Genomic DNA, 23,012 nt, shown 5'->3' on the forward strand with positions numbered 1-23,012 from the left:
ATCATCACCATCATTGGCCGAGTTAGCGACATCAGGCCTCGGATTTACTTCAGGTAAAGCACCTTCAGACTCACCCCCAACACTTACCCCCCCAGCACTTGAGCAGGCTGCAGAGTTCTCACACTCGTCTTTTTGCGAGTCTGGGCTGTCATCTCGCTTTCTTTTTGATCTATTCAACCATGCTAGCATGATCGGTCCTCACAATCGCCATACAACAGGGGAACAAACTACGCTGACCGTTAATACCCTTTTTACCCTCGTCGTTATAAAAATGCGCCGCACGCTATAAGTGCAGGAATGCATGGTGAAAATAAAGAAGTGCAGGAACGCAGTTCTGGTGCGTTCCGGCCCACTTCAAGCCCTGATAAGGGTTACAATTGTATCCATACAGAGACCCACAGAAAATAACACAAGTGATGCTTTAGAAGAATGTTTATCATTTCTTCAAATAGTCACAGTGAATGAAAGTATTATTGGATTGCATCTAATGTGTTTTCCTTCTGTAAGCTCATGTAAAAATACAGAGAACTATCTCATCTCATCTCATCTCATTATCTCTAGCCACTTTATCCTGTTCTACAGGGTCGCAGGCAAGCTGGATCCTATCCCAGCTGACTACGGGCGAAAGGCGGGGTACACCCTCGACAAGTTGCCAGGTCATCACAGGGCTGACACATAGACACAGACAACCATTCACACTCACATTCACACCTACGCTCAATTTAGAGTCACCAGTTAACCTAACCTGCATGTCTTTGGACCGTGGGGGAAACCGGAGCACCCGGAGAACATGCAAACTCCGCACAGAAAGGCCCTCGCCGGCCACAGGGATCGAACCCGGACCTTCTTGCTGTGAGGCAACTGCGCTAACCACTACACCAACACACCGCCCACAGAGAACTATAATATTATATATGTAAATTAAATTTTAATAAAATTTGACCAAAATAGTAACAACTCAATTAAATAAATACTGCACTGTCTTAGTACGACTAAAATGCGTCTCTCTCACTAAACAATTTCCAACAAAATTTTTAAAAAGCACTAGAAATCCTATCAAAATCCTATCGGAATGCAGCAAAGGAATTTGCTCATTTGCAAACTTTGAAAGTTTTCAAACAAAATGTAAAAATGGCTCTATAAATACTACCATACTATCAAAATATACTCCACAAAGAAATTCACTCGCATGCAACATTTTAGTCCGACCAAAATACACTCACTAGTAATCTTTCACTGAAAACCTCAAAACTCGATCAAAATCAGTCACTTTCCAGATAATTCACTTGTAAACTTTCAACTTTTAGAAGTTGTACAGTTTGTTTCTGAAATGCTATGGAAGACTAGTTTAAGTCCATTATATTCTGATTGAAGGTATCTTTACCTTAACATGTGTAACTGGCTGGTCGAACATTTGCTTATCCACAGAAATTAATTCTCCCATGCAACCTGGGATTTGCATTCATGTTTTTGCCGTTTGGTATTGGGTTTAGTGGCCATGATGAATGACTGCTTGTAAAAAATGTCAGACAGCCTGGGTGAATCCTACATTACGGAAGTGACAGTCGTTCTGGTCGTTGATTGGTTAAAAATCAGTTGACATCAGCAGTGTTTCTCATACGATTCTGATTGAACATAATTGGGAGTATTTTTAACTTGGTGGTAGGGATTTCCCCAAACTGAGAGATTATCCAGTTTTCAACAAATACAAGCGGGAGGCAGAGGCTAAAATCGGGAGCCTCCCGCCGAAATCAGGAGGGTTGGCAAGTATGTATCTTAGCCACCAGGCCATCTATCGCCTCGCTTTCTGCCATTTTGTCAGGTCCACTGGTCACTGGCCCCGGCTGAGTTTTTCAAGATATCAGTCGCAAAACTCGTCTGTTCTCAGGTGTTTTTGCCCAGAGTTCACGTAGTGACATTACTCCTCTGATCGTGCTGTTTTAGCCGTGTTAAACTGTCCCTGAAATGTTCAAAATCGTATTTAGTCCGGGAGCTCGACTCTAACGCTCCTACTCTCTCCGCGTCACGTGATCCCCCATTTACTGCCTTTTAAATCGTGCCTTCTTTTTTATAATAGTCTTGTTATGCCTTTATTTGAGTATGCGGATATAGTTTGGGGAGACAAACATAATGTAACTTTAATGGCTCGTTTACAAGCACTACAAAATAAGGCTGCTAAATTAATTCTAGACAGACCTCTTTATTCTTCTGCCAGGCATGCTCTTGCCACACTCAAGTGGGTATCTCTGGAGAAAAGACGGTTCCAGAGAAGATGTGTGTATGTGTTTAAGTGTCTAAATGGACTTGCAGAACACAATTTGAATTTGATTAGGCATCAAGATCGACACAGATATAACACAAGAAATAAGGATAAACTCAGGCTCCCCAACTCAGAGGAACTGGGGAAAGCAAAGGACTGAATTTCATACAGTCAATGATTGCAATACACTTAAACAGGAAATTAGAGAATCAGGGAATGTTTGTATTTTTAAGCACAACTTAACATTGTTTTTACGTACTAGATATTCATAATTATCAGGTTTATTAGGTCAGCATATATTTTTTCCAAAAAACAATAACATTTCTCTGTTTCAACATCTGATATGTTGCCTTTGTCCTATTTCCAGTGAAATATAGGATTTCCATGATTTACAAATCAGCGTATTCTGTCTTTTATTTACATTTTACACAGTGTCCTGACGTTTTTGGAAACGGGGGTTGAATAGAATTTGAGAATAATAGTGTAGACTACGAATGTAAATGGAATAGTCTAAAATCCGAATAGAATATAAACAATATGAATTTAAAAAATAGTACAGTGTAAATATAAACATGAATAAAGCACTTATTCTGTGAATCGCTCTGGATCACAGCATCTGCAAAGTGTTTTCAATGTTGATTTGTACCAGTGGACTTCCAGATGTTTATTATGGCTGCATTTACCCAGGTATCAACCTGCCACTGGGCCACCAGACTATCAGCCTCCTTTAAATCCACCTTGCCAAGGCTGGACCCATCAGCTATTCAGCAGAGTTGAGGTTTGACACCAACGTTGACCCAAACTTATTTTGTCCACTGAGCCACTGTGGCCTACAGACTTTCAGCCAACTTTAAACGGCAGTTGTTATAAAAACAGCTCCTTTTTTGACCTTAAGCCAGCACTGGTTAAACTGTTAATAAGGATTGTCGTTATTAACAGAGCTTCTTTGCCAACATCAGCCCAATGCTGTGTCTATATAGAGAGAAGGCCAACAGCAAACCAAAACAGTCAGGGGTCGACTGCAGTTTGCTACCTGGCCGAGTATCCAACAACACAACTTGTACACAATTGACCCAAAACCTTAGAGGTTTAAGACGCACTGCATTTCGGTGATTAATGTGAATGACCTCTGAGGAAAGACTGATCTTCAGATCATCACCTCTCATTTGTTCATTAGGGATCGACATCGACCTCCTTGGAACAACGTCTTATTCAAATCACAACACTTAAGTCAATGTAGGTCAGTTTGTTTGTTTGTTTGTTTGTTTGTTTGTTTGTTTACTAACAGCTCAGTAGCTAACTGTAATGTATTGGATCAGGGAATGTGTGCAATGTGGAGAAGGATATTGCTGTATAAAGATTCAATGTTTAATTTTGCAATGCGACTGACGAACAAGTCTGAAATAATAACAATGACAACAATTTTGTATTGTGGAAAATATACAACACCTAATAATACACTGTCTAGAAGAACATTTGAACTTTTTTTACTCTCAGCACAACAGAATAACTGACTTAAAACACTGAACACATTTTTTTCAGAAAGAATGTAAAGGCAGCAGCACAATCTCGAATATCAATACACTGAGGGTTTTTTAAATAAATTTAAAAATGGATTAATGACAGTTTTCCATTGACAGTGTTATTTATGGATATTTACAGTTACTGATACAGTATAACAATATAATGATTTTCACTTCATTCTTTAAAAAAATTAAAATAAACACAAAAACAGTGGTATTTAAATAAATGTCGTAGAGAAACAGTGTATGACAAATGAGCTCCCACTGAAGCGAGCCCTTAAAAGCTTTAAATATCTTGTGCAATTTTTTAAACATTTATTTCATGCTACAAAATTAAAATTATTTCCTTGAAGTGCAAAATATTAAGCGTACTGTGCTGTATTTTAAACGAATGCTGTTTGATGATGAATGCTTTCATGCTAAATGCTCAAACCAAAGAATGCTTTGCATAATTTTACATCACAGTCCAAAATAATAAGTTTAATTTGTACAGCACCTTTCACCAACCCAAGGACACTTTACAGAGGAACGATAGACAAAAGAAGAAGAAAAACCCACTCCCTCAAAAACAAAACCATCATTACAAACAAGACCAACTGTGATCTACTGCTCACTGACGTATCCCTCGCTCTCGCTTATATCAGAATACGAGCAATCGAAGGAATAGGACACTTATTATGAATGTTGACTTCAACAAATAATGAACTCTGAAACAAGTAAGTAAAGAGCAGTGTCTCTCCCCAGGGATTTCACATAGCATCCTGGGAAACTGTCATTTTGAAATAGCATTTCGCTTCTTGAAATAGCATCAAAATCCACACTATACGTTTCGCAAATACATTCAGTCGGTAAACAGGAAGTCGATATGCGACAGACCTGAAAACGGTAAACACGGTATAGAACCCCAAGCTGAAGTTCGGTACCGAGTGGCTATGATTTGTGGTTGCTGAGGAAAAGGGTGTTTCAGACAGACGGAGATACGGACGAACAGACAGAGGTAAACCAGTATAGTATAATAATTAGGGCTGCAACGATTCACTAAGACTTCGATTCGATTCACGATTCAGACCCTTCGATTCGATTCTGCAACTGTAAAGGATAAACAAACCTCAGATTTTAAACATTAATTAACAAAATCCCACTGAAATTTGTCTGGAAAGATGAAAACTTTCCAAATGCTGACTAGGGAACAGGATATGTAAGTGTAAAATAATTAAAACAAAAGCAGTTAAAATAAGGATGTTTGGCAACCTGAATGGATGAATTCCTGAGCACAGAGCAGTGAGTATCAGTCACTCTCACTCACAAACACCTTCTTCTTCAAAGAGAGTTATTTAATAATGATGCATATTCATAACAGTTCAGTCAGTACTGTCAGTACACTAGTACAAGGAACAGTAGGAACTCAGCAACATGGAAAACTGTTTTGTAACTTTGGCTCTAAACTCTAACTGACAACAGGGAAAGTAAATCATGAATATTTATACACAGTCAGTTTTGGTCTGTTGACAACATCAGTCAGTTTTAACTGTCCCCGCGGACCTGGTTTTACTACTTTCGTAACACTTCCAGTTTTCAATTCGGCAGCATTTTAATTAAAACATCATTAATTACACCAATTATAGAAATTATAGAGTGAAGCTGTAGGGAGCAGCAGCTGTTAATACAGCAGCACACAGCACACAACCAGCCACACACTTCTAACCAACAGCAACTTCATCTTAACATCGACTTCATTTAGATTTTTAAACAAATAAATCATTTAAACATACCAAAAATTTAATATGGCCCGTTATATTTGACTTTAAATCTATTTAATTTTGACTTGTTGATATTAATAATGAACTTCCCTCCTGAAAATCCAACCCTAACGTCCACGTCGTGGGAGACGGACAACAGAGTGCACATTCACCCTGGCTAATCGGGCTCTGCTAGGACTCTTTATGTTAGCAGTAATACAGCGATCACAAACACTCAGTATTAATAAATCTATGAATTCTCCACCGATGAGATTCGGATATTTTTGACTCCACACCATATACGAGAAAGAGCACGTTTTCAGAATTGCTAAACGTATAAAGCACGTACCCAAGTACAAATCTTGGAAGCTTGGTACTGTTAATATAAGAACTAGAAAAGAAGTTGGCAAACTCTTCTCCGTAGCAAAGGAGGCCTTCAGGGCAGGTCTAGATATATGTGGTCTGCAAGAAGTGAGACAGCTAAACTCAGGAGCAGAAGTAATAATGATCAACGATGACTACAGATATGAATCCTACTGGTCTGGATACGCTAGGAAACGTGAAGCAGGAGCAGGTATACTCATACGAGCATGCTGGGATATTGTGATCAATGAGGTCAATTACATCAGTGCCAGGCTCCTGACTGCTTCAGTGGTCTTTTATGGATACCGTCTCACAAGGGTGTAGGTTTGGTATTAACAGTGGTGGGGACATAAACCCAATGCCAACCCCCAGTGGTGCCAACTTCAGGTCAACATTAGAGGGTCGCAATATTTTGCTCCGTTGTGTTCCACCAAAAGAGTCTCCATCATCTCTCCAAAGGCCAGACTTTTAAAATTTGAAGTTCAGAACTGTAGTAATTCATAAATAATAATAATAATAATAATAATAATAATAATAATAATAATAATAAATTCATTTGATTAATTGCAAATCTTGCATGTGGTGATTAATTCATTCTACCAATCTGCAAATGTGCACTGACTGTCGGGAGGGTGTATGTTCCTTTCCCTCATAAATGGAAGTAAAACACATCCGGAACCTTAAACACTGCGTTCCATGAGGCTGGCAGGTAGCCTGGCAAGCCAGACTAAATGTGAATATTTAGTCTGGCCTCGCTCGTAGACATTTCCAACGGGTGTGGGAGGAACAACCCGCTGTCTTTCAAACTGTCTCTGTGTGTATAGGCCAACGCTCTGACCAATCAGCGCAACAATGACTGTGACGTAGTCAGAGCGACAGAAAGCAGTGGGGGAGGCCTTGAAATAAATAATTTTTCAAAATGCGTATTAATTAATAAACAGGTTCTAGATATTAAGAAGTTTGAAGATAATGACCACAAGTTTGGAGTCTGTACCACATACTTAACATACACTCATTTTTTTTTCAAGGGTTTGCTTAAACTGTTTTTGAGTGTTTTTATTTAGTGGTGTTTGGTGAAATAATTTCCCTTAAATTTAAAATAATGGGAAAATAAGAAACAATCAAAAAGTAATGTTTCAAAGCTGTTTATTAATTCTTCGTACTGCACAAACTAGCCCCATCGTTTTGGCTACGAGCGGAGCCAGCTGGTAGATCAGACTTTTGCCATAACCGGTTGGCAAAACAGCGAAAACGTCCTTCTTGAAAAGGAATGAGCGGAGAGCCTCTTCCTGCTCATGTTTCAACGAAAACTCCAAGTCTAATTCTTCTAAAACTGATTCCAAAGCGGAGTCAAACGCGCGTTGTTCACTAGCCGTAGCCATCTTTCCTGTTGTGCTTTCTCCAGCGTCGCGCAGCTTTGTCGTCACTCCTGCAAAAGCCCGCCCAAAGAATCCAAACAAAAACCTTGCGTTGTGATTGGCGGGCACGATTTGATGCCCGGGGTGTTTTGTTGATATGGTGCAAGGCTAGACCCACTCGTAGGCAAAAATATTTTTGGCCGCTAGGCGGGTGGGTCTAGTCTACTAGGCTAGCTGGCAGGGGGAGTGGGCTCTCTTCTGTGGGATCTTTAACTGGTTTTAGAATGCCAGTTTAAGCTGATGCGTGATTGATCTAATGATAAAATAGTATGAGGGCTCGAGAACTTTTTTGACACGTTGAAAGGTTACAATTTTACTTGGCAACAGAATGTATGTGAATTCTGATTGGTGGTTGTTCTATTATTGCCCTTTTGTTGTGCTGTTGAGCCCAGAGTGGAGAGGGGCGGGAGAGGAGAGAGGGGCGGGAGAGGAGGGAGGGGCAGGGTTCTGCTGAAGCGCACATGGTGTTCTGGTCAAGGAAAATGGTGTCAAATTTATTTCTTCAATTCAGAACATGCTTAATGACTCATGTGATGTTAAACGAAACGAATGACAGACAAGGAGACTGGATAATAAAGACCTATGAGCTTGAGTTATAGTGCATTATACTTTCCTTTCCATTCTACCTACACTTTTATAGGGACAAGATTGCTGCAGCACCCTAATGAATTAACAAATGATGCATCACGCATGGCAATTCAAAGTTTATGTCAGACATTACCCATTGTACACAAGCAGCAAAACATTTGCATTTCACATAGTAGCAACTAAGTCAGATTTGCCTGTGACCCTGACTCTTCTTCACCTCTATCTGAGCAACAACTTAGGCGGCATCTTCTGCCACCTGATAAAGAACACATTGATGCCATGAGCAGTGATCCAGCACGCCTCACATTTCAAACACCAGTAGCGCACATCAGTTTAAATAGACTATTGCAAATAAAAACTGCCAAGTCCAAGTGCTCCATCAGCTTCCCCTGATGCTGTGGCCCTGCCACTCCACCGCTGTCTGAGGGACAATGCGGCTGCGCTGCTTCTGTCACCTGCCAAAGTCATCGATGCGCCATATGAGCCCTGAGGGAACCCGCTGGCTAAGATGCCACTGGAATGGCTTCATTAGCACTAAGGGGAAACTGTTCTCCTCCAGTGACTTACACTTCTTTTGAAAAATAGCTGCGAATCTCCAGCTTTCTTTTCCTTCCTGACATCTCGCCTCCCGCTTTCAAATGAACCGCCTCGAAAACCAATCAGCTCCGCGGATGTGTGGACTCGGGATGTGACGTTTTCAAAAGAGAGGCGGAGTCACCAAACATTTCTGATCCAGAAGGCGGAGGCTGTTATGCTAATTACGTGAAGATGTTTGATTTGATTAAAAGGTGTCTGGGCCTCGAACAATGTCCACATCACCATCGGATTGTTGTTGTTTACATGTATCATGTTACCCGAACTCGGTCAGGGCTCTGCAGGTCTTAACTGAAGCGCTTCAGATTCAGGGTTAGCGCGCTGCTAAAGTTTGCAGGCGCTTCACAAGCAAGACTCGGTGCAATATTAGCCAACATTAGCACAATCTGATATGATTTAATAATGTCTTTGGGACCTTAATGAACTCCAGTTGTTGTCGGGATCAAGTCGGATTGTTATTTACACGCCACACAAACTTAAACAGTCATATTCATACGCTGCCGTTTTTACACACTGAATCTGAACTGTTGTGAACTGATTAATTCTCCGAGCTAATCTAACGCTACATTCCTCAAGCACAGTTTGCTAGCTAGCAGCCGCTCACTGCACTGCAACCGCACTTGCTAATTGACACGGGAGCCGAAAGGGCTTGCTGTTTCACGACCACGCCCCCAGAGTGAATATTCATGAGCGAATTTTGCGTGGTGCTCCGCCCAGTGGAAACCTACAGGAACCCTTTGTGTACCGCACGCGGGGCAGGATTTATTTTCTTCAATCAGAAATATTGGTAGGGACATGCCCACGCCATCCAGACCCAATTCTACGCCGATGCCGTCTTAAAGTAATTGTGGCTTATCCTCCTCCAGACTGTGGAAATGATACAAGAACAAGGGACCGGCGTAAAAATGCTTTCTACAGTGATCTTCAAAAAGCTGCTGCTAGAGATACCAAACATCAAACACTTGTGATCTTAGCAGATATGAACACCACTACCGACTTGAGTTTAACGATGTGGAAATTTGATGGAAGCGAAATCAAAACTATCAACTGGGCTCTCCAGCCTCGCGCACAGAAATTACTCGGCCAACGGCCACCAAGCTGCACCGCTATTTTTGAACTGCGGACGAAGAGCAGCATCAAGCGGGTTCCGCAGAGCTCAGAAAGAACTTCACACACACCAGTCAATAAACTGAGAAATGTAGCTACCCAACAGCCAATCAAAAAATAGCATTGTTGTATCCAGGTAAAATTTACGTGATCCTGCCAATAACGTTCCTTATAATACATAGGGCCAAATTACTCAATTCTGATTGGTCAGTCAAGGAGGGCTTTTCTTCTTAACACGGGGCTGTATTTCTGAAATGCTATTGGCTAGTTCGTTGCTTGGTTACGGTTACAAAAATTAGCAAATTTTGTCAACAAAATGGCTGACTCTGCTGACTCAGCAATGCCGCGTTTCGCTATATTTGATGAAGAAATGATAAACCAATTGAAAGCTGCAAGCAAAAATGAAAATACCAAAAAAAGACGCTTTAGAAACTGATTCACACGTGCAAGATAGTCTTGCGCCCTGATTGGTTCAGAAAATGTGAATAACAAATGATGTGAACTTGAATGGCTTCCGATCACTCGTGAAATAAATCCTTAATTTTACTCGGCCCCATATGATTACCGATACAAAGAAGCCGATGCGGTGAAGTGCAGACCGACACACATTGAACGCCGCGGGAGCGCTATATTCGATGAGTCGCCTACAGTACAGTAAATCATCTCATCATAGGATTTTGTATTTCCTGAACGAAATTAGTACTTGCATCACAAAAATAATGAGAGCTGATGTTGGGGAATATTGTCTCCAGGTAATAATGTTAACTATCAGTTTGCCCAGAGTCTGTGAGCTTGTCTCGCCACTTCAATCTTGAATCCTTGCTAATTTCAGCAGCTATTTTTGACCCCTGTTTTTAGTCCCAGTGTTGCACACTTGAATGAAAACTCAGTGTGATTTTTTTTTTTAATCTCTTCCTTTACTGGGGACTCGCCAAACTGCAAAATACACAGATATAGTAGTGGATGGTCAGGCGCTTGTGTTTACACGGTCTCTCGCTTAGCACTACAGTCCATGTGCTTGCCTTGTTTACTCCTGAGCAGCGCTCACTTTAGCGGCTACTAAGGAGAACCCACACCTCTCTTTATGTACTGCTTCTCATCGCAGAGACTGGAGCACAGATACTATTTTGTGAGCTACACTGCTACACAGAACAATACATACACACAATACATACAAAACATTTGAAATGAAATAACTTGAAAAATATATAGAAAGGGGGGGTGGCTTATTCTGTTATCATTTCTTGTCCTTACACTAGTGTAGTCATATTTCCATTATCTGTTTTTGTTGTTGTTAGGCTTAACAGTTTTAGTGCAGTTGTAGTAAATACAGTTTCATCGTTGCATAGTCCATTTTAGTCAGTAGGCTACTTTTAGTTGTGATACTGTATTTCATTTTTACATTTTACATCCTGGCCATGCATACATTAATCATTGCATTTATCTGTTTCAAAGATGTCAGGGAAGAAGCAAATGAGCATTCTTTCATGCTTCGCTCTGAAGGGTCAGCGCGCTAAAAAGGTTGCCAGGTCAGAGGAGTAGACTGTGGAAGAGGCAATGGTGGAGGCAGTAGATGAGACAGTGGAGGAGGCAGTGAAGGAGACAGCTAGGGTGTCAGTAGCGGAAGAGACCATAGAGGAGACAGTGGACAAGCCAGTGGAAACAGGAAAAAAGAGAGGATTGTCTGGAGCGGCCACCTATTGAGGTATTTCACTCACGTGACCAAGTCACGTGATGCTGCCATTTTGGACGGCAAGCTTAAGTCCTTCAGTGCAAGGCGGTATGAGATAGTGGAGACCTTTGCGCGTTCTAACAAGAAAGTAAGCTGTGATTCGTGTTAAACTGGACGTGTCTTTTGTCATAAACACTACCCAGCCTTTGTATGGAGCCAAGGTTGTCGACAGAAGTCAACAATTTGATGAAGGATGACCCCAGCAGTTTGGAACGGTACAAGGTAGGCTATGTTCACAACACTTCCTTGTTACTCGGGGGATCCGAGATCCCCTGAAACAGACATGAGATCCCTTGTAAACATGATTTGGGAAATGTTGGGGGGTCTCTAAAATATTGGCAAAATGATGTTTATAATTGACATAGCAATCGTGCGTAACGGGAAGCATTTGCATATCCGAAGTGTTGTTTACTTGATAACGATTGCTGCTGCCAGGTTGGTTGTTGAGTAGCCTGACTGTTTTTTTTTTTTCTTGCGTGTGGTATCATTGTTGACGCGAGGTTGTTTTTTTAACATGCCAATGCGGACACGATTTCCCCTGATGAGTTAGGACTTCAGACGCGATGCGTGTGTGGAATCCGCGTGATATGTGCGTAAGATAGGCTTCTCATGTGTTTGGAGATCCGCGCTCTTTTTATTTTCTTTCTTTCTTTCTACGTAATTTCCCTGTTTATTTCTGTCCCGTTTCTTTCTAGCCTCTGTTATTGCGTTTTATGTCTGATGTCACTTTATCTACTTGTTTTGTAATGACTTGATACTTTCAATATAAAAAAAACAAAAGATCCGCGCTCTGAGACAAGCGCCAGCACCCCCCCCAAGGGAAAAAAAAGGGACCCCCCCGAAAATATCAGCATAGTTCCAGCCTCGCGCACAGAAATTACTCGGCCAACGGCCACCAAGCTGCACCGCTATTTTTGAACTGCGGACGAAGAGCAGCATCAAGCGGGTTCCGCAGAGCTCAGAAAGAACTTCACACACACCAGTCAATAAACTGAGAAATGTAGCTACCCAACAGCCAATCAAAAAATAGCATTGTTGTATCCAGGTAAAATTTACGTGATCCTGCCAATAACTTTCCTTATAATACATAGGGCCAAATTACTCAATTCTGATTGGTCAGTCAAGGAGGGCTTTTCTTCTTAACACGGGGCTGTATTTCTGAAATGCTATTGGCTAGCTCGTTGCTTGGTTACGGTTACAAAAATTAGCAAATTTTGTCAACAAAATGGCTGACTCTGCTGACTCAGCAATGCCGCGTTTCGCTATATTTGATGAAGAAATGATAAACCAATTGAAAGCTGCAAGCAAAAATGAAAATACCAAAAAAAGACGCTTTAGAAACTGATTCACACGTGCAAGATAGTCTTGCGCCCTGATTGGTTCAGAAAATGTGAATAACAAATGATGTGAACTTGAATGGCTTCCGATCACTCGTGAAATAAATCCTTAATTTTACTCGGCCCCATACGATTACCGATACAAAGAAGCCGATGCGGTGAAGTGCAGACCGACACACATTGAACGCCGCGGGAGCGCTATATTCGATGAGTCGCCTACAGTACAGTAAATCATCTCATCATAGGATTTTGTATTTCCTGAACGAAATTAGTACTTGCATCACAAAAATAATGAGAGCTGATGTTGGGGAATATTGTCTCCAGGTAATAATGCTAACTATCAGTTTGCCCAGAGTCTGTGAGCTTGTCTCGCCACTTCAATCTTGAATCCTTGCTAATTTCAGCAGCTATTTTTGACCCCTGTTTTTAGTCCCAGTGTTGCACACTTGAATGAAAACTCAGTGTGATTTTTTTTTTAAATCTCTTCCTTTACTGGGGACTCGCCAAACTGCAAAATACACAGATATAGTAGTGGATGGTCAGGCGCTTGTGTTTACACGGTCTCTCGCTTAGCACTACAGTCCATGTGCTTGCCTTGTTTACTCCTGAGCAGCGCTCACTTTAGCGGCTACTAAGGAGAACCCACACCTCTCTTTATGTACTGCTTCTCATCGCAGAGACTGGAGCACAGATACTATTTTGTGAGCTACACTACTACACAGAACAATACATACACACAATACATACAAAACATTTGAAATGAAATAACTTGAAAAATATATAGAAAGGGGGGGTGGCTTATTCTGTTATCATTTCTTGTCCTTACACTAGTGTAGTCATATTTCCATTATCTGTTTTTGTTGTTGTTAGGCTTAACAGTTTTAGTGCAGTTGTAGTAAATACAGTTTCATCGTTGCATAGTCCATTTTAGTCAGTAGGCTACTTTTAGTTGTGATACTGTATTTCATTTTTACATTTTACATCCTGGCCATGCATACATTAATCATTGCATTTATCTGTTTCAAAGATGTCAGGGAAGAAGCAAATGAGCATTCTTTCATGCTTCGCTCTGAAGGGTCAGCCCGCTAAAAAGGTTGCCAGGTCAGAGGAGGAGACTGTGGAAGAGGCAATGGTGGAAGCAGTAGATGAGACAGTGGAGGAGGCAGTGAAGGAGACAGCTAGGGTGTCAGTAGCGGAAGAGACCATAGAGGAGACAGTGGACAAGCCAGTGGAAACAGGAAAAAAGAGAGGATTGTCTGGAGCGGCCACCTATTGAGGTATTTCACTCACGTGACCAAGTCACGTGATGCTGCCATTTTGGACGGCAAGCTTAAGTCCTTCAGTGCAAGGCGGTATGAGATAGTGGAGACCTTTGCGCGTTCTAACAAGAAAGTAAGCTGTGATTCGTGTTAAATTGGACGTGTCTTTTGTCATAAACACTACCCAGCCTTTGTATGGAGCCAAGGTTGTCGACAGAAGTCAACAATTTGATGAAGGATGACCCCAGCAGTTTGGAACGGTACAAGGTAGGCTATGTTCACAACACTTCCTTGTTACTCGGGGGATCCGAGATCCCCTGAAACAGACATGAGATCCCTTGTAAACATGATTTGGGAAATGTTGGGGGGTCTCTAAAATATTGGCAAAATGATGTTTATAATTGACATAGCAATCGTGCGTAACGGGAAGCATTTGCATATCCGAAGTGTTGTTTACTTGATAACGATTGCTGCTGCCAGGTTGGTTGTTGAGTAGCCTGACTGTTTTTTTTTTTCTTGCGTGTGGTATCATTGTTGACGCGAGGTTGTTTTTTTAACATGCCAATGCGGACACGATTTCCCCTGATGAGTTAGGACTTCAGACGCGATGCGTGTGTGGAATCCGCGTGATATGTGCATAAGATAGGCTTCTCATGTGTTTGGAGATCCACGCTCTTTTTATTTTCTTTCTTTCTTTCTACGTAATTTCCCTGTTTATTTCTGTCCCGTTTCTTTCTAGCCTCTGTTATTGCGTTTTATGTCTGATGTCACTTTATCTACTTGTTTTGTAATGACTTGATACTTTCAATATAAAAAAAACAAAAGATCCGCGCTCTGAGACAAGCGCCAGCACCCCCCCCCCCCCCCCCCCAAGGGAAAAAAAAGGGACCCCCCCGAAAATATCAGCATAGTTTGAACAGGGTAAACAGAGAAAACAGGAAAAATTAAATGATTAATTTTAGGGGGCTCATTCGTCATAAAGATACAATATTTTGTTTTTCAATTTACTGGTGATTTCTGGTGCATTACTGAATTCATCTGCAGTATATTATTTACATTCTTAACAAGAAATTGAACTTGGAAAAAAATTGGCACAACAGGGAGAATGCAGAGAATTTTTTTTTTTTTTTAAAGTTGTTTGGGCACCATGCAGTAGGTGGGTGTGGGGGTTGTTGGTTAGAGACATCTTATTTCCAGTGTACTTTAATGTCTAATTAATCATTGTATTTTAAGGGCATCATTTATTCTTATGTAATGTTACTTTATGTTGTAAGAGAAGTTGAGAGAGTTGGGAATTGATGACCCCTACCTCTTTCCTCCTGGAATCTTCACTGATATACTGAAGTGTAAACAGGTGCCTGACTTTCAGTACCATGATTTATACCACTATGTGGTTTTCAACCCTTCACCATATTCAGGCCAGGCCATGAAAGCATACAAAAGCCTGGATGCCTACAGCTATTTTGTAGCTGGCTGGGTTACAGGACTCCAGCAGTGGATTGTGCCTGGGAATGGAGTACACCTTGTTCGTGCCAAAGTAAGTGACAAGTACTTGTATACTATCTATCTCTTGTCTTGGGTTAAATGTGTAATGTTTTATTGTTTTTTTATACTGTTTTAGTGGATGGATGGATATTGAATGTGTTTGTTTTTTTTCTGGAATTTTAAATTACAACACTTGCTGCTTTGCCTTATTATTCTAGATCAGGCCCTAGTTATCAATAATTGAAATATTTGAAAATTATTTCTAAAGATGGCGGCACGGTGGTGTAGTGGTTAGCGCTGTCGCCTCACAACAAGAAGGTCCTGGGTTCGAGCCCCGGGGCCGGTGAGGGCCTTTCTGTGTGGAGTTTGCATGTTCTCCCCGTGTCCGCGTGGGTTTCCTCCGGGTGCTCCGGTTTCCCCCACAGTCCAAAGACATGCAGGTTAGGTTAACTGGTGACTCTAAATTGAGCGTAGGTGTGAATGTGAGTGTGAATGGTTGTCTGTGTCTATGTGTCAGCCCTGTGATGACCTGGCGACTTGTCCAGGGTGTACCCCGCCTTTCGCCCATAGTCAGCTGGGATAGGCTCCAGCTTGCCTGCGACCCTGTAGAAGGATAAAGCGGCTAGAGATAATGAGATGAGATTTCTAAAGATTGACATGATTCATGTGTGTCTATTTAATTAACTGATAAATTGCTATGAAATATTTTACATTTATAGGTGACTCATTCACAAAGGCTATCAGAACCACCTCTTCTTCCATGGATTGCCATGCAGAATGATGGGCAGGTTATCTTTGGCCACTGCACATGTAAAGCAGGACTTGGGGCCCATTTACACGAGGACGCTGTCGGGTAAAAACGACTAAATATTTTATCGGAAGTGCCTTTCGTCTACACGGGGATGGCGTTTCCGAGGCTGAAAAACGGAAAAAATTGAAAACGCCTTCCAGAGTGGATAAGTTAAAAACAGCCCCCGTTGCATATCCATCTAAACTACCCAATACGCAAAACTCTGCTCGGATCTGCTCACGTCGGGTACGCGTTTACGTCATACATATGTCATATACTGTACATGCCAGCCCGGGAAGTAAGAAAGTAAGTAAAAAAGTAAGAGCATGTCTGATTACATCGATCCAACGGACCTTCAAGCTGCTCTGGCAGCTTTAATAAACGTCCAGGAGTCCTTCGAACATCTATACCGAATCTGCACATATACCGTTAATGAACAGAGGCGGGTATAGCATGCTCTTACTTTTTTACTTACTTTCTTACTTACCATAGCCAGAGTAGTCAAAGTTTTCGCGGCGCAGATGTGCAGATCAGACAAGACGGAAGACGTTGTGCATGCGTGCAGACATAGCGGAGGTCTTTCACAGCACCGCCTGGCATGCACATCTGTGACAGGGCGCAATGCGTCCGTCACTAAACAGCGGTTCCTCCCGCTGGTCATGTTTCAATGGTCAAGTGCAATGGACTAAACCACAGTTGCAAAGACATTCCAAATACAATCTGTGTTGTATGTCTGTTGTGGGTTTGGTAATGGGGGCTTTACAAGTATGTTTTGTTACGGGTACATTTGTTACAACTTTTAGATATGTAAACCTGAAATGTTTGGTCCATGTGTTCATAGTAAAAGACGCGACACAGGTTTAAACAGCGCAAGCATTTATTAGTTTTCACTATAAACAATAGCGTGTAAAGATTCATTAAGTGCGCACGTTTAACATCTGAATCCTTTTCTGTTAGAGTTTATCTAACATCAGCCAGAAATGTCTGTAGCCATTTACCTGCTGTAGTCTTCCGGGTGCGGGACCAAACCAGAACGCAGGGCTGAAAGCGCTTTTCCAGGTTTCTTCCGCGATGCGCGGGAAAGCAGCTCATTAGAGCGGAGAGAAATGGTCTAAAAATCTTATGTAAGTGTTTGTTGTAATATTTAAGGTTTGCACATTGTTGTAGGAGTGTAATGCATGCAGTGAAAATGTTTAGAACTGTTAAAATCTGTCTAGATGTGTTGATTGATTTTAATTGTGTTAAGACTGTGCTGTAGTCTTTTAAATATGCGCTGCACTGTTCATTGGGGGGAGATGGCCTCTGCAGGGAGAGGACGCATGACTTGAGCTCTGTGTGAGTAATGCCAGAGTAGCCTAGCTTGCGTGGGCATTTTGTCCCAGAATTTTTTTTTTTTGGTTGGTTTTGTCATCAGTGTTTTTTTTTGTTTGTTTGTTTGTCCTGTTTGTGTTAACTGCCGGCTTAAGAATAAAAAGAGAACTATTTTTGTACAAGAATTTTCCTTGTTTTGCTCATCATTCTGACTGACTACTCCATCCGCTCGGCACACTCTATTACAACATCCAATTGAATTCCACACATTTATGCGTCACCGTACAGGCGCAGATTTCCTCCTTGAAAACGGTCGTGTAGACGCGGAAAAAAGTGAGAACAAAAACGGACTTTTGCGTTTTTGTTTCAGACCGTCCCCGTGTAAAGTGGGCCTTGGAGAAGTTTGTTCTCATGTCGCAGCCACCCTGTTTGCATTGGAATCCGCTGTCAAACACCTGAAGAGCAGAACCTGCACTGATGGTCCCAGACAATGGGGACAATCTTCAGATGTCACAGGTGGGAGAACGATATTCAGTTCAGGATGTAATATTGACTTCACCAGTCCTGAGAGGAAGCGGAAACAGGCCTGTATGGAGTCATGCAACTCCGGACCACCCCCTTCAAAGTCTAAGAAGACATCTTCCATCCCACTCATGACACAGGATGAGAAGGAGAACTTTTTAAAGAGGTTGTCCAAGTCTGGTACCAAGAGTGCTAGACTGTCACTGGAGGCAGGCTTTAATGACAGTTTCACACCAAGGACACTACAGCTCAATCTTCCCAAACCCCTATCTGAGCTGTATGATCCAGTCCATCTAGGCCTGTCATATCCTGATCTGTTGCTGGAATGTGAGGCAGCATTTCAAGCGCTGAACATCGATGAAAATCAGGTATGTTTAACATAAAATTTTATATGTGTATCTGGAATTTAAAAGTCCAGTTATTATTTATAAGGTGGGAGGTATGAGAGTTCCAAACTACTTTGCATTGGTTAATACCTTTCCCCTCCCCTCCACATGCACACCAGCATCAAAATGGATGGATAATGCCCCCACCCTTTAAAAGTTTTGAATAAATATGTCCAAAATGATTTTGACAAGGGATAATAAAGTGTCAATGAATTCTATATCAAATAATATATATAATATATTTTTTCAGGCATCTTCCGTTGAAGAAGAGACTAGAAAACAAGCCAAATCCAAGCTGTGGTTCCAAATGCGTGCTGGCCGAGTTACAGCTTCCAGGTTCAAGGCAGCTGCAAGAACAGATCCAGCCAACCCATCCAAGTCTCTCATCAAGCAAATCTGCTATCCACAAGCCTACAAGTTCACTTCTGCAGCAACTGAGTATGTTTCAGTATTTTCTAATTTTATTTTTGTCTAATTACTTTTAATGTTTGAAATTGTTTGAAGATGCTAAATACAATTTTATAGGTTTTGGTTCTGTTTTACGGAATAACAAATGTAATTGATTATGAATGGGTAACAGGAGAAATGGTTGTATTGTATACTGTTCTGGTGATAGTGGATATTTCAGTTTTAAATGTTTGTATTCCCAGTATAAATATGGTTGGCGTGGGCACAGACCAGATGAAGTTTTTTTCCCTCACAATCAGTATAAATGTATTTTGACCAAAAATTTTCAATATTTTGAACTCTCATCCCGCCTGTAAAAATAGGAACTGGTTTGCACCCCCACACCATGCATATTTGTAGAAATACCTTTAGAGTGGAATGAATTAAACCATATCACTTTTATAACATGGCTCTTCATATTGACTGAAAGAATTATGGTGGGACTGAACTAAAATTTGATTCCTATTGTTACAGATGGGGATGCCAGCATGAAAACGAGGCCAGGAATGTGTACAAAGCACATGTAGCCATGCAGCACAGAGACTTCATGGTGGAAGACTCAGGACTCATCATCAATCCTGATTATCCTCACCTTGGTGCCTCTCCAGATGGGAAGATAAAGTGTTCCTGCTGTGGGATGGGGATTTTAGAAATAAAATGCCCTCATTGCAAACGTGGTGCCTCAGTAGTATTCTCTAATTCCAAGTCCTCTACTGGAATGTTCAGGCCTGAGGTTAGATCCAGGAGAGCTTGTGCAGCTGATCTACGGGATTCTTCCTCTCTCTTCCTGGACTTCATGGCCTGTCGACACTGAAATGACCCCAGAGACTGCTGCCCTTTTCGCTTCACAGGTGATGAGGTGTGTTGGAAGACACTGGGAACAAAATCTGGGGAGAGGGGGTGGTTACTCCTTGCTCCTAAAATTAACAAAATAAATAAACATAAGATTACCATAAAATAAAAACATTTTTCATTCAAAGATCAATGCTGGAATAATTCAAGTGAATTCAAAAATAATTATAATGTACTTTAAATGAGTAATTGTAATGATTGTTTTCTCTACAAATAATTTCTTTGCATGCAAGTAAATATACAAACAAAATAAAAGCTGACATTTAAACAACATATTACTTTATATGTTTCTCCCTGAATACTTTTACTCTACTCTTGTTAAAAATTTGGGGAAATTTGCCTATTTTCATTTTTTGGGGGGAATGTTGATTTTCTTCCAGTTATGAATAAATTGACAAGTCTTACAGTTTTTTCCACCTGTGCATATTAATATTTCTTTCAACTGAACAACATGTGTTTGCATTTATATGCATGCCTTATCAGTTAAATTTTTTTTTAAATATAAAAAAAACAACTAAGTTTAAATATTTTTCCCCTTCCTAATGATTTTATTCAACAGGTCATGCTATGAAACAAACTATTTGTAAGGCTGGCTTAATTAAAGGATCACAAGACATACAAGTTGGGGTGCTTTTTGAATTTATCAAAACTTTCAAAAGCAAGTGATATAAGTAGTATTTATAAACTTTACTCATCAAAAGGAAAATACATGATATTTCTTTCAACTGAATAACATGTATTTGCATTTATATGCATGCCTTATTATCAGTTAAGTTTTTTTTTAAATATAATAAAAGAAATCAACTAAGTTAAAATATCTCTCCCCTTCCTAATGATTTTACTCAACAGGTCATGTTATGAAACAAACTTTTTGTAAGGCTGGCTTAATTAAAGGATTACAAGACAAACAAGTTGGGCTGCTTTTCGAATTTATCAAAACTTTCAAAAGCAAGTGATATAAGTAGTATTTATAAACTTTACTCATCAAAAGGAAAATAATACATGACAAACAGGAGAACAAAATGTCTGCTACATGCAACCCTAGACAAATTAACACTGACTGCCTTGTTTCACTGCTCAGATGGATTAACAAACACTGACCCATTTACTTTTTGCTATATATTTTATCAAAATTGCGTTAACTGATAAACTAACCTGAAATGAAATGATCACTGCAAAGTCTGGAGTACTCTGTTGGCTCCCAATCCTGTCTCTTTACAGCTGCAATCCATTTGGCCCTCTTGTCTGGGTCAGTAGGAAACCGGTAAAAGGAGCGTCCTGCACGCTGTCCCTGTCTGTTGTGGCAGCCCACAGCACAACAAGCAAACACCATGGTTATTTATAGACCGCTTACTGACGAATAAATCTATTCTAGGTGTCTGCAACACGTTGTTTTCCAAGCTGGTTCTCCCTCTCTGTCTGCAGCGTTAGTATAGATTGCCGTCCAATATGGCGGACGCCGGGGCGTCACGTGACCCTGTGACGTCACGTGAAATACCTCAATAGAGATCTTGCAGTCACGTGACCGGAAAGTACACAGCCGCCATCTTGTCGGTCAAAAACCCCGCTGAATACTGCTGCACTCGTGTACAGAATGGATCAATTTCAACCGCCGGACTACATGGCTCATTTTTCTAATGAACAGATAACTAGATATATGTCTAAAATAAACGATTTACAGATTAGTGACCCTTATGGCTTTCCGGACGGAGTTTTCACGACCGGATTTTGAACTGCCAGCGGAATACCCGGACGTGTATAATCATAGACATCCTAATACATAGGCGGAGAGTTGGCTGTTCTGACGCGAGAAATACGGTCGCCATCTTGGAGTGGTGAGAAAGCGCGAGATATCCAGGTACCGTCTATTAGTCTAGGGGGATTCAGTTTGCCCCTTTATCCATTAAAGAAATTACATTTGGAGTGTTTTTAAATAATAACAAAATTGAATATGGCATTAATAATTTACTACTTTTAGGTAAACATTTTATTCACAAATGTCATTTTATTTAAAACTAAACCTTATGTTACACACTGGAAGAATGACCTCAAGCTTTTTGCCAAATCTTTAAAGTTAGTTGAAAATAAGGATGTTGGTTATTTTATATCTTTTTTGGATGACTTTGATTTACTCGATTAACATATGTAAAGATAGTTAAGTAACCCCTTTCTTGCTCATATTTTTTACTTTATTGCTATGTGTGTGTTTTACTATTTTGATGTTTTGGATCTGTATATATATGGTGCTCTATTTGTTTGTATTTTGAATGTTTTGGGAAATAATAATAAAAAAAAGTTCTGTCTATTACTGCACGACTGTTAGGTTTATATAAGTATTATTCTTATTATTCTTATAAGTATGATTATTAAAATGGTGACAAAATTAAGAGTTAACTTAAGGTTCAGTTAAAAATGACCTTCTGTCTCGGCTGGACATTGTTTGGGAACATTTTGTTTATGAAATGTGTATTTTGAACAGAGAAGTGTCTGAAGGACCCACCAAGGTCTGTTTTAGTGTCAGATCGACCCACACACACACTTTAATGTTGGATGTAATGGTAGCCTTATTGCTGAACAAAGAGTTAAGACTCTTATATTATATTTTTATAGTATTTATTATAGTATATATTACTTATAGTATATTTTAGAGCTTTTTAAGATCCTTTATTATTTTGGACTATTATTCTTCCTGTGTAGCCCGACCTTCATCCAGTGGAGAAGAACACTTCTTTGTTAGACCAAACATAGTCTTTGTTTAAAACATTGTCGTAAAAACATCTCACGCGCCTTGACGTACGTAAATGAAATTGCTGAATTGCTGAAATATTATTTTGCTTATGACTGAAGGTTTCATTCACACACACATACATATGGAATTAGACACAGACACATAGACACAGATATCAAAATGATGTCACTCACTCACACCCTCCCATAGACACACACACACACACACACACACCCCTCTCTGAGGTTATATACAAACACACACACACATTTGACAGACACAATAGCCGTTTGGAGAGATTATGATTTGTTATAAAAGGTGTTTGTAATCTTTCATCTTTGACGAAGTGACTGTGCGAATAAACCGGCATGTGAACTCTCTGGTGTTCCCTTGTCTGTTTCTCTCGACCTGATCATTCTCGTCCTCAGATCTGAGGGGGCTCATGAAGGAATCGGGGTCTCTTTCTGGGTGAACCCCAACAATTTGGTGTCAGAAGTGGGATACTGCCAACCAGGTGAGTAAATTATTTTAATTTATAATTTGATTGGTTATTGATTGGTTGCCGCCTGGT

General features: G+C 40.5%; 1 protein-coding gene across 2 annotated transcripts; it reads left to right on the forward strand.

Annotated features, from left to right (window-relative positions):
- Positions 1-4,979: 4,979 nt before the first annotated feature.
- Positions 4,980-19,969, forward strand: LOC132882265 (uncharacterized). Of its 2 annotated transcripts, XM_060915552.1 has the most exons (4): positions 4,980-5,064; positions 17,877-18,396; positions 18,665-18,852; positions 19,336-19,969. In XM_060915552.1, exons 1-4 carry the CDS (start codon positions 5,039-5,041, stop codon positions 19,673-19,675), a joined length of 1,074 nt encoding a protein of 357 aa, XP_060771535.1. In that variant the 5' UTR covers positions 4,980-5,038; the 3' UTR covers positions 19,676-19,969. The 2 variants fall into 2 exon arrangements, with proteins under 2 accessions (XP_060771535.1, XP_060771534.1); XM_060915551.1 differs by lacking the exon at positions 4,980-5,064 and having other exon boundaries at positions 17,485-18,396.
- Positions 19,970-23,012: the final 3,043 nt, after the last annotated feature.

Source organism: Neoarius graeffei, chromosome 2 (genome assembly GCF_027579695.1).
Source record: "Neoarius graeffei isolate fNeoGra1 chromosome 2, fNeoGra1.pri, whole genome shotgun sequence".
Lineage (NCBI taxonomy): Eukaryota > Metazoa > Chordata > Actinopteri > Siluriformes > Ariidae > Neoarius > Neoarius graeffei.